The sequence below is a fragment of the Bos taurus genome, chromosome 21, assembly GCF_002263795.3.
Source record: "Bos taurus isolate L1 Dominette 01449 registration number 42190680 breed Hereford chromosome 21, ARS-UCD2.0, whole genome shotgun sequence".
Lineage (NCBI taxonomy): Eukaryota > Metazoa > Chordata > Mammalia > Artiodactyla > Bovidae > Bos > Bos taurus.
This window is the reverse complement of record NC_037348.1, coordinates 68,516,662-68,532,951: the sequence shown is the minus strand read 5'-3', so window position 1 is coordinate 68,532,951 and position 16,290 is coordinate 68,516,662. Positions and strand designations below refer to the sequence as shown.

The window sequence follows — 16,290 nt, the reverse complement described above, 5'->3', positions numbered from 1 at the left end:
GCGATCAGATTTCTCAGGAGGTAACCAAGGTGCTCTGGTATTCTCATCTCTTTAAGAATTTTCCAGTTTGTCGTGATCTACACTGTCAAAGGCTTTAGTGTAGTCAATGAAACAGATGATTTTCTGAAATTCTCTTGCTTTTTCTATGATCCAACAGATGTTGGCAATTTGATCTCTGGTTCCTCTGCCTTGTCTAAATACAGCTTGTGCATCTGGAAGTTCTCAGTTCGTGTACTGTTGAAGCCTAGCTTGGAGAATTTTGAGCATTACTTTACTAGCGTGTGAGATGAGTGCAATTGTGCGATAATTTGAACATTCTTTGGCATTGCCTTTCTTTGGGATTGGAATGAAAACTGCCCTTTTCCAGTCCTGTGTCCACCGCCAAGTTTTCCAAATTTGTTGACATATCGAGTGCTGCACTTTCACAGCATCATCTTTTAGGATTTGAAATAGCTCAGCTAGAATTCCATCACCTCCACTAGCTTTGTTCATAGTGATGCTTCCTAAGGTCCACTTGAGTTCGCATTCCAGGACGGCTGACTCTAGGTGAGTGATCACAGCATCGTGGTTATCTGGATCATTAAGATCTTTTTTGTACAGTTCTTCTGTATATTCTTGCCACCTCTTCTCAATCTCTTTTGCTCCTGTTAGGTCCATACTGTTTCTGTCCTTTATTGTGCCCACCTTTGCAGGTCAGGAAGCGACAGTTAGAACTGGACATGGAACAACAGACTGGTTCCAAATAGGAAAAGGAGCACGTCAAGGCTGTATATTGTCACCCTGCTTATTTAACTTATATGCAGAGTACATCATGAGAAACGCTGGGCTGGAAGAAACACAAGCTGGAATCAAGATTTCCGGGAGAAATGTCAATAACCTCAGATATGCAGATAACACCACCCTTATGGCAGAAAGTGAAAAGGAACTAAAAAGTTTCTTGATGAAAGTGAAAGTGGAGAGTGAAAAAAGTGGGCTTAAAGCTCAACATTCAGAAAACGAAGATCATGGCATCTGGTCCCATCACTTCATGGCAAATGATGGGGAAACAGTGGAAACAGTGTCAGACTTTACTTTTTGGGGCTCCAAAATCACTGCAGATGGTGACTGCAGCCATGAAATTAAAAGACGCTTACTCCTTGGAAGGAAAGTTATGACCAACCTAGATAGCATATTCAAAAGCAGAGACATTACTTTGCCAACAAAGGTCCGTCTAGTCAAGGCTATGGTTTTTCCTGTGCTCATGTATGGATGTTAGAGTTGGACTGTGAAGAAGGCTGAGTGCCGAAGAATTGATGGTTTTGAACTGTGGTGTTGGAGAAGACTCTTGAGAGTCCCTTGGACTGCAAGGAGATCTGAGCAGTCCATTCTGAAGGAGATCAGCCCTGGGATTCCTTTGGGGAGAATGATGCTGAAGCTGAAACTCCAGTACTTTGGCCACCTCATGTGAAGAGTTGACTCATTGGAAAAGACTCTGATGCTGGGAGGGATTGGGGGCAGGAGGAGAAGGGGACGACAGAGGATGAGATGGCTGGATGGCATCACTGACTCGATGGACGTGAGTCTGAGTGAACTCCGGGAGTTGGTGATGGACAGGGAGGCCTGGTGTGCTGCGATTCACGGGGTCGCAAAGAGTCGGACATGACTGAGCGACTGAACTGAACTCAACTTGCATGAAAAGTTCCCTTGGTATCTCTAATTTTTTTGAAGAGATCTCTAGTCTTTCCCATTCTATTGTTTTCCTCTATTTCTTTGCACTGATCACTTAGGAAAGCTTTCTTATCTCTCCTTGCTATTCTTTGGAACTCTGCATTCAGAAGGATTTATCTTTTGTTTTGTCCTTCGCCTTTCGCTTCTCCTCTTCCCTCAGCTATTTCTAAGGCATCCTCAGACAACCATTTTGCCTTTTTGCATTTATTCTTTTTGGGCTGACTGTCTACACAATGGCTTTCATGAGTAACTCAGACAGTTGCTCTAAGGATGCATCTGGGCATGGCAAATTTACACACACATACCTACCAGCAATCTTTTGAACACGCTCAGTTTAGAAGGAGAACAAAACCTGCCTGTGCCCACCCCAAACAACGAAGGCTAAAGGCTGGTTTTTCCAAGCCGACTATGGAGCACATGGCTGAAGCAGCAGACGGAAAGCCCCGAGCCCCTCCGTTCTTGAGCGGCAGCCCAGGCGTGGCCCCCAGGCCTGCGGTCCCGGCAGTTGCCGGGGCTCCTGACACTGAAGGGTCCCCGGTCTCGGAGGCGGGCGGCAGGCAGCACGGCTGCACACAGGCCGCCACCTCCAGGAGCCGGCGCTGCCGGTTCGCACGGGCGATGAGGCTGAGTGCGGGGGCCCAGGCAACTCCCACGGCGCCAGCAGTCACAGCACAGAGACTCGGTGAACGGCCACTGACCTTCGGGTGCCGCAGCTCCCCTCTCTGTCTGCAGGTCTGCCACGCCTGCAAAGAAACCATCAGGGTCAAAACTCTTTCCTGACCACAGACAATTTACAGATTTGTTCTTTCTTTCTGAAAATTATCAAAGTTAACATATAGTTCTACTATATACTAAAATTATTCTTTTAAGTGGGTGAATTAGGATTTTCAGTTGGGAGATTTTTTTCCAGTCAACTTCAAAGACTCAGACTCCCATCCTGACATACTTCTCCCAACAGTTTCTTTAGTCTCAGGGGTCGGTAACACTAAAAATCCTCCTAACGAAGACAGGCACAGGGCGTGAAAGTGTCCTGACACCCGCGGTCGCTGCTTTCGGAGCTGGACTTACTCTAAAGGCTTCAACAAGTGCGATGCAGTCACTCCTGCTGCTGCCAGCGAAATTCACCTTGTTCCTAAAAACAGACAACAAAGGGCGTCACCTGCTCCCTGTAAAACACGGCAGCTTAGAAGTACGAGAGGAAAATACCTGTATCCATCAAGATGCTGCCTGAAAGGCATCGCAAAAAAATTCTTCAAGGAAAGAGATGCCGCTATCAAGACAATAAACAAAGACAACGTGAGATGCTCAGAAGGGCCTCGCCTTGCGCCCTCCGTCACCGCCTGGCCGCTGCACACGCACCGATGATGAGACACTCGTCCAGACACCCGAACACGTGTCCGAGGACTATGAGTTTGCCGAGCTGCTGACTGACAGGAAGCTGGGCTAGAACCCTTCCTAGGAAGGTCAGCTCACCATCGTGGGGGTTGTCGTCTTCTCTCCGCCCGCTCACCGCAAGCGCTCCCACCTTCATGAAACAAAGCAGGGCCGTCAGCAAGCGCGGCTTTGCCCACGCCCTTCTTCCCTCAGGCAGGGAGTTTAAGACAGGGACCAGCTGTGGATGAGCAAGGTTCCACAGGGCCTCTGAGTCAGCTTACTAAAGACTGAGACTAACGGTTTTTTTGAAGCCGAGAACGCCATTTCATTATTTCCACGTAACTCACAGGCTAACGAACGTGGCAGGCCCAATCCCAAATATCCAGCTGCCACATCATTCACAGCCAGATGGAGCAGCCCCCACGCAGAGAAAGATGTCCTCAACTGGATGGAGCATGTTTTACAGACACCCAAGCAAGTACGAGAGGCATCCCAAGGCCGAGGGCCGGAGGCACACGCGCACAGCTGGCAGACGGGGGCGCCTGGCCAGGCTGCCCACCGCAGGGGCAGAGCCGGAGCCCACCACAGGGGAAACGCCTCCAGCACCAGGAAGGAGAAAGCTGGTGGGGGCGAGGAGCAGGACTCGAGGGCAGGGGAGAGGGCTCCTGCGGCCGGAGCTGGGGAACAGGGCCGCACTGCGCCCAGCGGCCCTGCCAGGGCTTCTCAGCCTCACCAGCAAACAGCAAGCCCGGTGGGGGTGGGTGACGGGTGGCGAGAGAGCAGGAGCGGCTAACAAAGCTGGTCTGAACTACTATATAAATCTGGAATCAACCGTTAGTCATGAATGCCTAGCCAAGCAAGCACTATTTACAACCATAAAAATACCTTAAAGATATCCACATCATGAAACCTATAAAATTCACCCAAAAAATCTTAGCTTTTCCCATCATGAACAAGTATGGGAGGGTCCTACCTCCTTGAGCAGAAGGATGGTGCGTTCAATGTCGCTCAGACTAGGTGGAGAAAGGGCCGTGGCCAGCAGAGCCCTGGGCTCACCCATGTCAAGTAACTTCACCTTCAATATCGTGCTTCCTAACGGACAACGCTGAAAAGAAGAGAACTTGAGTTTAGAAACAGAAAAATCAGTAAATCAACTCACCTACTCACATGACTAGTACTCCAGAGGAAGCAGTGCAAGAGAGGAGGTAAAGAGAATTAAGAAAGGAAAACAGAAAGAGGCAGAGGGCTGGGCGGAGGAGAGAGAGAGACCGGGGATGGAGAGATGCGGGAGAGGAGAAGCGGGAGACAGATGGAAGACGGATGATGGAGGGGGTCAGAGAGCGAGGAGGGGAGGGCAGGGGCAGCAGCGACGGCATAGATGGAAGGCACAGACGGAAGGCACGCACGGGGCGGCTGGGCACAGCGCTCCTCGGGCCATCCGCTGGCACGGTGCGACTCCCTCAGGGACCTGGGGCCCAGGCGATGAAGCCAGTGCTGGCATTCAAGACGACCCTGGTCACAAGTGATGTTTCCAGGGTCAAAATTATATGACACTCAAAATATACTCCTCAGACTGTTGGGTAAAACTGCCCATAAAAACCAACTATGAAGATGACCAAAGTTCGTTACCAACATCTCAGGGATGACGTGGTTGGGGATGGAGTTGTCCCAGAAATCCTTGTGCACGAGTCTGTAACAGTATCCTTTAGACACCCGTCCAGCGCGGCCTTCAAAGGGGGAACATTCAAATGCTGGCATTAGTTACTTTAACATAAGCATAAAGACATTTTTCAGAATAACCATTAAGTACTAAGGAAAACTCTGTTATCCTCTACCAAATCAGGTCAGTAAAAACTTCAGAATAGGTCAGTGTTAGAAGCAACCTTATACACAGAAATTAAGTGCTAACTTGTACTCAGTACAGTATCAAATGCACATTTCCAAAGACTACCACATTGGCCCCAGAATGCAACGGCAATCAGAACATTATAAACACCACACCTCTCCTGCAAACACATAGTTTACACTGATAATCGAGCTGGCAAGAGAAGCCACGCTTCCCCCAGCGGATGGGCTGGCTGTGCCCTGTCCCCACACCTGTGTGGAAGCATCCGCCCTTCATGACGACTTCACATGACCTGAGTGTGCAGAGCTCAGAAGCAGGCCTGGCCCATGAAAACTGGCCGATCAATGGCTCTTCTCTTGCGATGGTATCGCTTGCACAATGAAAACTGCTTTATCCAAAAATAGGATAAAATCTGAGAGCGCGGAAGGCGGGGAGGGGGCTTCTTCATGAATACTTGCTTTTAAAAAGTGGGGGCAGCCAGGGAGGTGCCTGTGGAGCCTGGACCCCTGCCCTTTCTGCCCCACCAACCTGGGAATCCGCCCCCCTTGCCACCAGGAGACTGAGGGGAGTGTCCAGGCTTCTGCCTCCACCTCCACCCCACCCTCGTATCTTCAGACAACAGGACTGCACGCGGGAAATCCCAAGGTAATGACAAAACCAAACGCACAACTCCTGGAACCAACAAGTGAAATCGGTGAGTCACCAGACTCAACAGCAGCACAGAAAATAAACCACGTCTATACACTAGAAACGAGCATGTGAAAACCCGCGTGAACAACGCCCTCACAATCACTGCAGTCCCTCCAATTAAACTGAGCACTTAGACACAGATCTAGCAAAACGGCCTCCCTGGTGGCTCTGATGGTGAGAATCTGCCTGCAACGCAAGAGGCCCGGGCACGATCCCCGGATCGGGAAGATCCCTGAGGAAGGAAATGGCAAACCACTCCGGTATTCTTGCCTAGAGAATGCCATGGACAGACAAGCCTGGCAGGCTACGGCCCATGAGATCACATGACATGACTGAGTGACTAACACTTTCTAGCAGATCACATGCAGCGTCTGTCTGCTGAAAATAACACAATGCTGGCTGACGACGTCAAAGACACCCTAAACAAGGGAGACACACGCACTCAGCGACAGGCAGACTCAGGTCTCCACAAACTCGTGTTCAGGGTTAACCAAGTCCTAGCAGCACCAGGGGCAGCTTCTGTGTATGCGTACACAACATCATTCTAAAGTCTACACAGAAAGGCAAAGCCTAACAGAACAGTTAGAACAACCTTGAGAATGAAGAATGGAGGGGTAGGAACCCATCTGCTTCATGTTAAGTCTCACTATGCAGCGATCAAGACAGTGTGTTCTTGGTGGAGGAAAAACAGACGAGAGAACGTAATGAAGAAGCAGAAACAGCCCCAGACAAGCGCAGCCCGTGGTGTGCGCAGAGGTGCGCACGCCCTTCACCAGAGGATGACGGCGCAGGGACACTGCATCCAGACAAACCGCACATCAGCGACGAGAACTGACTGCGTGGATCAGAGACACGGAGACAAGAACCAGCTGATGTGACTCCAGAGGAAACACAAGAAACACCTCACAGTCTAGGCTAGGCGAACTGCTCTTATCTGAATCTTGAGCATGATCCATAAGAAGAAAAGCTGATACAACCCAAACCACACCAAAATGTGACTTTTTCTCTACGAAATACCCTGTCAAAAGGAGTAAAAGACAAAATACACTCTAGGGGAAACACAGGAAGTCCTCTACATACAACCCTTCAAGCTGCAAGCTTTCAAAGGTGAGAACGTGAGTGCCAGCTTTCGTACCCTGGCACTGTGAAAGGTGACCACACACTCCTGGTGGGCATGCCAACACACTCAGCTGCTCAGTGGAGAGGAGGGTCGGGCATGGAAACAGTCTGATGCTGTGAGATGCTGTTGCTTTATACGTAAAACTGGTTCCAATAAAGGTAATCTCTGATTAAGACTAAACATACAAAGAGCAAAAACCTTGAAAGGACCCCCAGTGTGTCGCCAGGCCCCGGGGCTGTGCTGGAACACAAACACCTTACCTTTCCTCTGCTCACAGCTGGTCTTAGAGGCCCAGCTCAGCCGCAGACTCTGGTAATTCGTGTCTTCATCACAAACCAGAGTTCTGGTCAAACAAAAATCTATAACTGTCATAAAAAAGGGAATGTAAATACCAGGCTAGGTTAGCAAGAAATAACCGTGACAATCACAGTGCAGAGGGATAAGTCGATTTATGGAACACACAGCCTTTAGAACTGATGTACACACAGCAGCCTCTGGAAAAGACCAGCCACTCCCAACTGCCCAGGACAGGGCAGCGGTGGCCACGCTCTCCCCTCCTACGGACTGGGCGTCCGGACGGAAAGAAGACTGCTGGTCAGAGCCCCTGCAGTGTGTGTGTGTGTGTGTGTGTGTGTGTGTGTGTGTGTGTGTGTGTGTGTGTGTACAGTCGGGTCTCAGCCCTGAGTGTGTGTGTGTGTGTACAGTCAGGTCTCAGCCGTGTGTGTGTGTGTGTGTGTACAGTCGGGTCTCAGCCCTGAGTGCGTGTGTGTGTGTGTGTGTGTGTGTGTGTGTGTACAGTCAGGTCTCAGCCGTGTGTGTGTGTGTGTGTGTGTGTGTGTGTACAGTCGGGTCTCAGCCCTGAGTGCGTGTGTGTGTGTGTGTGTGTGTGTGTGTACAGTCAGGTCTCAGCCGTGTGTGTCTGTGTGTGTGTGTGTGTGTACAGTCAGGTCTCAGCCGTGTGTGTGTGTGTGTGCGTGTGTGTACAGTCAGGTCTCAGCCGTGTGTGTGTGTGTGTGTGTGTGTGTGTGTACAGTCGGGTCTCAGCCCTGAGTGCGTGTGTGTGTGTGTGTGTGTGTACAGTCAGGTCTCAGCCGTGTGTGTGTGTGTGTGTACAGTCAGGTCTCAGCCGTGTGTGTGTGTGTGTGTGTGTGCGTGCACGTGTGTGCATGCTAGGGGGCTGGGGGCGGCTGCTCCATGTCCATGTCAGGGTCCTCCCCTCTAACACCCGGGGACAGGGCCCGTGCCACTCTCCCCATGCCCCAGGCCCAGCACAGAGCAGGCAGGCTCTGTGCAGGAAGAGGGTCTGTTCCCGCCGCACGTGCGCGCCCCTCCTCAGTACCCTGCCCGCCCACCCCGCCCCCGCCCGCCTCAGGAGACCCTCTTGCACGTCCACGACACCATGTGCCCCCAGCCCGTCCTGATGGCTCCACCAGGCCCCGGACACTCCCCCCACCATCACCCGCGGGGACCTCCACTCCCAGACACGGGGCAGGCGGCATCCAGGACCCCGTCCTGTGCCCATCCTCCACCCAACTCGCCTTCCGTGCCCCCACCCGACATCCCCTCAGGCTCCATCTCCAGCCTCTTCTCTGGAACTGGAGGTCCCCCCACCGCTGTCTTGCAACCCTCCCCAGCAGCCCTTAATCCCCACACACGGACCCATGGTCTGTCCATCTGAGGAGCAGCTCCCTCCTGCCCCTCGTCTAACGACCTGCCTTTCCTGCTGACCAAGCACAGGCCCCTAGCCCCTCTGCCCGCTCCTCACCCTCCGGACACCCACAGCCCACCGGGCGGCCCGTGGTTACTCATCTCATCGCCCGTCTGTCAGTGCCCGCCCGCCCCCGCGTCAGGAGAACAGAGTCACCCCGTGGTTGGCACTGTCTCCCTGCCCCGGGACGGCCTGCTGGCCTGGCCCCACGCCGGCACCCTGCGGCTCCTCCACACTCGGGCACCCCCAAGTCAAGCCCCCCACAGCTGTCACCTCTTCACAGAGGGGGCCCCCACGGCCCCAACCAAAAGGTCATTCTTCCCAATTAACGGTAACCCCTTTCTCTGGATGATTGTCCTATGTAACATCCACCTCGACCTGGAACCACACACTTTTTTACCTACCAACGTCTCTCACCAGACAACACGTCTGGCCCATCCTGCAGGCCTCCCATCGAGAACACTGTCTGGCACGTGTCAGGCTCCCAAACTTTTTCTTGGCTGTGATGCTCCGCGTGCGGGATCTGGTTCCCCGACCAGGGACGCACCTCACGCCCCCCTGCACTGCGAGCACGATCTGAACCACTGGACCGCCAGGAAGTCCCTCTGGCTCCCAAACATGAACCCACAGCCTCACAGAGTCATCAAGGACACACACGTGGGCGCCCAGCCTGAGTGCCCTCACCCCTGTACTGACTCGGGGTCCTTCTCAACCACCCTCAGCAACGGGGAGGACTTGGGGTCCTCCCTCCAGTCACGATGTCCGGCGGGGCAGCCCCAACGCTCTACTGCCCACAAGCCCCTGGCACGCCCCGGATCACTTCCTGTATAAGTAACCGTGCCCAGAGGCTGCCCACGTGGAAGGATGCACGTGCTCGGAGGACAGCATGGAGCTTGCACCTCCAGAACAGGGAGGGGACAGTACGGGGAGGGGCTTCCCGAGGACACACAGGCCACGACTGCCCAGCCACGCTGGGGGAGACGGAGACCTCACCGTACTTGACGTCTGGAACCGTGACAGAACTCTCTGCGATATTGGTGGACAGAATGATCTGGCAAACAAACAAAAAGAGCAATCTGACTCGCTCACACGTATGGGAAGGCATCAGGCAAAGCGAAAATAAAGCAACTCAGAATCACTGAAAGGCAAAAACACTGGACTCAAATTTTAAAATTAGCCATTTTTCTATTTTACACAAAAGTCCACAATCGGTCAAGGGTCTCGGGGGTGAGGCGAGGAGGAGGAGTCAGTGCAGGGGGCTCTGCTCCACACCAGTGTGGGACCCTGGACCACTCACCTCATTCTTCTCACCTATAAAATGGCGATTACAGCAATACCCACCTGATTATTTGAATTAATAAATACAGAATGCTCAGAACTGCTCCCGGCCTGAACTGAGCGCTCAGTAAACAGCAGCACGCCCTGCAGCACTGGCGTCTGGGCACTGAACACCTACCTGTGTCGGGCCGGCAGCACCACAATTCAAGGACAGACAGATATTATCATAAGTAACCTTCCTAACAGCTCTGCAAGGTGGTTTTATTGCCTCTACTTTCAAACAGTAAAATTAAGCCTGGGAGAAGCGAGGTGCCCAAAGGCACACACCTGCAAGGGACAGAGCCTCGCGTCCAGTTCCACACACGCGCTCTTAACCCTTCACCTCTGTGTAAAGGCACAGCTTCTCCTGGTGGACTCGCTCTCAGGAGTCTGGCGGAGTCCTCACCAGAAACCCAGGCTCCTGCGCACAGCAGGCGCACAAATGCAGTGGGCAAGCAGCGGGGCGAAGACAGCTCTCCTGACCCCAGACTCGGCAGCTTCAGGGGCCTTGGAATCATCCGGGGGCGCAGAGCACAACAGACTCAAGGCAGAGGCCCTGGGAGGGCCGCAGCGCCTAAGAGCCCTGAGTTGCTGGCAAGGCCTAGGCTGCCCCAGAGACTCAGACCCTCTCCTGGAATCAAAGGGGCTGGGCTGCACGTTCGGGTCCCCTGATGATCTGAAGCCACACTTGAAGGGCTGTGATAAGATAATCCCATCACCCACCATAAAGGATTAGAGAAATGCTCTTAAGCAGGATCAAGAGTGTGGGCTCTGACCACAATCTCCAGGGCAGTGCCAGGGACAGAGGCCCCGAGCCCACGAGAAACAACGCCCTGAGGCTGGGGAAATAGCAAACCTTAGCAAACTGACTTACAAAACAAAGGCAAAATGAAATCATACACCTGGCTCATCAGCACGCACGTGTGTGGGCGACTAACCACCAGCTACAGAGCCCGCCACCCGTTGGGCCACCACGCTCTCATCAGCAGGGTCTCTAAGGAGAAGGTACTCAGAGTGCAAAACGGGTACCCCAGCCATCCCACCTTTCTGTACCCGGGCACTGGACTTAAAAACACGTTGTTCTGTTCCTCCAAAGTCACACTTGAATGGAGTGGATAGACCTGCAACCTAGAAAAGAAGTAAAAGAAAGAAAACATCCACAAATGGAAAATATATACGAAAATGAGTAACTACTCACTAAGATAATTAAAACGATTGAGGGCAGAAACAACACAATGCTTTACAAGTAAAACTCTACAGGTTATCATTTTAAACACACCTTTTATGAACCATGTTTGTGAGAAGTTCGTGCATATAGTTTATTTCACCCAGACCTAGGGAAGAAAGATAGTGGAGGAGAAAAAAAGAGATTTGTATTCATTTCTAAAAAACAACCTTTAAGACGACATCTTTTTCAAAGATGGTACTACCAATTCATTTTAGTTGACTTTTTTATCCTCTTCACCTAAATACATCAGTATTACAAGTGACAAGTATGCAACACTGTTTTTGCTGTCGTTCAGTCACGAAGTCGTGTCCAACTCTTTGCAACCCCGTGAGCTGCAGCACACCAGGCTCCCCTGTCCTTCACCATCTCCTGGAGCTTGCTCAAACTCATGTCCATTGAGTCGGTGATGCCAGCCAACCGTCTCATCCTCTGCCGCCCTCTTCTCCTCCTGCTCTCAATCTTTCTCAGCATCAGGGTCTTTTCCAATGAGTCGGCTCTACCAGTACTCAAAACTGAGAAGAAGCGTATTCTTCCAATGCTTTCCTTTCCCCAACAGCGGCGCCTGTGAGTGCTGGCCCTATGAGTAGCTTCACATTTCCTGCCCCTCCACTGGTTTTCCAAATGCCTTACGTTAATTATGCAAAAATCTTACAATCAAAAACTAATATTTAAAAAGTATTGGTCACAAAGATGTGCTACATCTTTTTTATTAGGTTCAGAAATGCTCATTGATATATATAAAGTTTGCATGTGATTTTGCCACATCCTGAGTTATCAATATTTGAACCTCTATGGGTTGAACTGTGTGTCCCCAAAAGATGTGGAAGCCCCAACCCCAGTGCCTCAGAATGTGACTTTATTTGCAAATAAAGCATCACTGCAGACCTAATTAGTTAAGAGGAGGTCGCCCTGGAGAAGACTGGGCCTTTATTTCAATAGGACTGCTGTCCTTGTAAGAAGACACACACGCAGAAAACACCGTGTAACGGTCAAGGCGGGAGGAGAAGTATCAGAGCCTCGAGCCAAGGGCGGGCCAAAGACTGCCTGCCAGGAGGAGCAGGGAGAGGCCGGGGAGGAGTCCAGCCGGAGCCTCAGGGGGAGCAGGGCCCTGAGACACTTTGATTTTTACTTCCAGTCTCCATAACAGCCAGAGAATAAATGTCTGCCATTCTAAGCCTTCGTTACAGCAGCCCTAAAAACTCTAACACAGAACCATTCCCAAAAGATCAATCAATGAAGTGAGCATACTGTCAGACCTGAACTCACATAAACATGTAACAGAAAGACAACAGACTCAGCAGTGAGGTGTCACTCGCAGACAGCTTGCTCCGGTGACGTTCAGCGGCGAGGAAGCACGCACCTCGCGTCGGGTGTTCTAGGCTCGCGGCCCTGGCTCCACTCCGGCCCTTTCTTCCCACAACGTTACGCACACAGAAACCTCTAACAAGTATTTATATGGGCAAATGCAGCTCCACTCCACTGCCAGCCGACGGCTGTCTTCTGGATACAAAACTAATCAGTAAACACAAAACTAATCCATACCAACTTAAGCAAAACGTGATCAGAGCTTTCAACCCACATGCTGTATTCCAGAGTAAATAAGTTACCTTTATTCATGCTTTTTGTTCTCCACCAAATAGCACAAATACCCACATGTTCTATATATTACTTTCCAACAACAAGAAAAATACATGGACTGTCATAAGGTTTCATCAAGCTATATCACTTGATTAAAAAGTCATTAAAAAACCATCACGTTGAAAAAGTACAATTTTAACATAAATTAATCTTGTCAAATTAATAAAAGATGCTTGCTCCTTGGAAGAAAAGCTATGACAAACCTAGACAGCATATTAAAAAGCAGAGACATTACTTTGCCAACAAAGGTCCATCTAGTCAAAGCTATGGTTTTTCTAGTAGTCATGTATGGATGTGAGACTTGGACCATAAAGAAAGCTGAGCGCTGAAGGATTGATGCTTGTGAACTGTGGAGTTCAAAACTGTCGGAGAAGACTCTTGAGGGTCCCCTGGACACCAAGGAGATCAAACCAGTCAATCCTAAAGGTTATCAACCCTGAATACTCATTGGAAGGATGGATGCTGAAGCTGAAGCTCCAATACTTTGGCCACCTGATGCAAAGTGCTGACTCATCAGAGAAGACCCTGATGCTGGGAAGGACTGAAGGCAGCAGAAGGGGACGACAGAGGATGAGGTGGTTGGACGGCATCACCGACTCGACGGACATGGGTTTGAGCAAACTCTGGGAGTTGGTGTGAAGGACAGGGAAGTCTGGCGTGCTGTAGTCCATGGGGTTGCAAAGAGTCAGACACAACTGAGGGACTGAACTGAACTGCACATTGTCAAGTATCTTAAACAGATTATTTTCTCAAATACTGAAGAGAAAAGAACTTGAGGACTACCTTGATTATTTTCATGGTATTACAATAATGACGTTATTATTAATAAACTTTAAATACAGTTCAGTTCAGTTGCTCAGTCGTGTCTGACTCTTTGCGACCCCATGAATCGCAGCACGCCAGGCCTCCCTGTCCATCGCCAACTCCCGGATGGATGACAATTACCTCAAAAATAGCAAACTTAACATAGCCGGTTTTTTCCCAAAGGGGGTCAGACTGCCCTCAAAAATAACATTAAACTCATTATTAATGTTTTTAGCAACACAAAGGGTTATAGTAAGAAGTCAAACTAAGAACCCCATCCATTCCCATCCCCAGTGTCCCACAGTAAACCCGCTCTACAAATAACCATATTTCACCATATGTGCTAGACACAAACCAGCCTCCATCCTGAGCACGATTCCACATCATGGAAGGATGGCACTCACCTGGCAGAAATACCAGCACGCTGCTCCGCTCTGACAGAAACGGGCTGCCTGACGGGGTCTTGGCCCTGTTAACAGGTGAGGTGCACAAACGTTAGTCAAGGTGAAGCAGCCGTGGTTTTTTAGGGTCCTGGTAGTGCAGGCTTCTAACCGTGAGAGGCTCTTACCTCCAGGTCACCCCCTGCAACGTTCTGTCCTTTATGTAAGACAACACGGGGCCCCAGGACGGGAGACACAGCCCAAAGCCCCACAGGGAACCAAGAGGCCTCCAGCCTCCTGACTACTTTGTTCCATTAAAACTCATCATCAGCAAAAGTCTTTGATGTTTAGTTACTGTAATCTAGACCCTCAAAATACAAGAGATTTAGAAAAACTATTACAAACGAAACTTAAACTTATAAGGAACTGAAACAATTATCATTTTTATAGACCAAGATCTCAAACCATCCCCTCGCCTCCTGCCTCCATCAGCCCGTCTACTTCGTGTGAACTCAGAAGTCTGATTCCTCCACAAACCCCCGCGGCCCGCCCGGGTGCCAGGCCTCCTGCATGCAGGCCGGCACAGCAGCGAGACAGTCCGCTCCCTGCCCTGCTGACACCCCAGCTGGAGAGACCTATAAGAACAAGAGTGGGAACCTTCAGCTTGGCAATGAGAGCATGACAGGAACGGGCAGGGCCACAGAGCTGCAGCCACTGGGCTACACCCTCACCCCGCCTCCTTCTCTGTGGCTACTATTCCCAGGAATGGCAGGGACTGTTGTTTCTTGGCTTTTCCAAGAATTAAAAAAAAAAAAAGATTAGAGTGGAAATTAATGAAATAGAGAAAGAAAAGCAACAGAAAAACAAAAACCTAGCTCTTTGAGAAGACAAACTGACAAATCTACCTACTTTGACCAAAGAAAAACAGAGTCCAATTACTACAATCGGAAAGGAAAGAGGGGCTTCCCTGGTGGCGAGGTAGATAAGAATCCATCTGCCAATGAAGGGGACATAGGTTTGACCTCTGGGGTTGGAGGATTCCACATGCCACGGGGTAGCTAAGCCCATGCGCCACGATGACTGAGCCCACGTGTGGCAGCTACTGAAGCCCATGTGCCTGGAGCCTGTGCCCCACAGCAAGAGAAGCCTGCACTCACAGGAGGAGCCCGCGCTCCGCAACCAGAGACAGCCTCAGCATAGCCACTAAGACCCCACAGCCAAGATGAACAATTAATCAAGCTACTTTCTGTTAAAAAATAAAATAAGGTGCTGCTATTAAAAAAAAAGAAATGAAAGAGAAGACATCACTGCTGACTTTACAGAAATGAAAAGGACTGTAAAGGAGAACCACAAACAACCAAAAGCCAACAGATTAGAAATGGACATGAAATGGACACAGTCCTAAAAGACACAAACTACTGAAGCTGATCAAAGGAAAACAGATAATCGAGCAGGCGACGCCACTGGATGGAGGGCTGTGGGCAGCGCCACTCAGGCTCCCCGAGTCCACAGAGCCTCACGCAGCTTCATGAAAAGGCAGCCACACCCCTTCACGGCAATCACACCACAGGGTATCAAAGACCAGGACCGCAACTGGAGGTTAACCAGGCAAAGATACATTTACCTGCAAGGAACGGCTGAATCAAAAGGTTCTCACCAGAATAAGAGAAGCCAGAAGATCATGGGAAAATATCATAAAATATCTGAGAGAACAATAAAAATGGGTGCATTTGATATATGTAAATTACATATCAATAAAGTTGTTTAAACTAAAAAATTAGAAAAAGTACAAGTAAGGAGAGAAATAGCAACCAAATTTTACACTTAACAAGACTGTGTTTCTCAAATGAGAGTGACACGTTTTTAGCCACATAAAAACTGAGGTTTACCAGCAGACTCAAACTTCTGAAGGACATGCTTTGGGAAGAATGGAAACAATCTAAGAAAGTCTAAGATGAAAGAATGATGCATAAAATGACATGTATTTGAGTAAGTGTAAACACACTGATCATATAAAAATAACAAAAAACTGCGGGAGCTTAAAAACAGTTAAAGTAGTCCTCGTTTGCACATAAGCTGTACTTTCCAACTCGGGTGCCAAGCACTGCTCAAGCCCCAGCGCACACGTGGTCCTGGCACACCCCTGGCCCTGTTGCCGGAGCAGCGGAGGAGTCAGGATCCAGACAGACGCAAGTGCAGTGTCGGCAGGAAATCTATTCTGAAGGCACGGAACACGGCTGCCTCCCTCCACGGCAAGAGGGCAGGACAAACACCACCTTGATGCTTCCTGCACATTCACACCACACAACCACCAACTAAAGAGAAGGACTGTGCGTGCCTCGGGCCCACAGAGGACAGCCTTCCCAGAAGCCGAGGGCTGGCTACCACGAGGAGGCGGAATCCATATTCTGCTTGCCGTTCCAATATGTAAATGGTAAAAGGTTTTAATGCAGTGCAGTATCGTGAAAGACTCTAACC

At 50.2% G+C, this 16,290-nt stretch overlaps 1 protein-coding gene across 2 annotated transcripts in view; it reads right to left on the bottom strand.

Moving 5' to 3' along the window:
- The window catches only part of TDRD9 (tudor domain containing 9), a 109,916-nt gene that overhangs the window by 48,556 nt on the left and 45,070 nt on the right, over positions 1-16,290 (bottom strand). For both annotated transcript variants that reach the window (XM_059879388.1, XM_002696785.6), the window contains exons 9-19: positions 13,837-13,901; positions 11,042-11,096; positions 10,806-10,890; positions 9,439-9,496; positions 6,998-7,102; positions 4,711-4,808; positions 4,055-4,186; positions 3,067-3,232; positions 2,914-2,977; positions 2,776-2,839; positions 2,406-2,450 (exon numbers count right to left, since the gene is read on the bottom strand). In XM_059879388.1, coding sequence (XP_059735371.1) covers positions 2,406-2,450; positions 2,776-2,839; positions 2,914-2,977; positions 3,067-3,232; positions 4,055-4,186; positions 4,711-4,808; positions 6,998-7,102; positions 9,439-9,496; positions 10,806-10,890; positions 11,042-11,096; positions 13,837-13,901 — 937 coding nt within the window. The remainder of the gene's footprint in view (positions 1-2,405; positions 2,451-2,775; positions 2,840-2,913; positions 2,978-3,066; positions 3,233-4,054; positions 4,187-4,710; positions 4,809-6,997; positions 7,103-9,438; positions 9,497-10,805; positions 10,891-11,041; positions 11,097-13,836; positions 13,902-16,290) is intronic.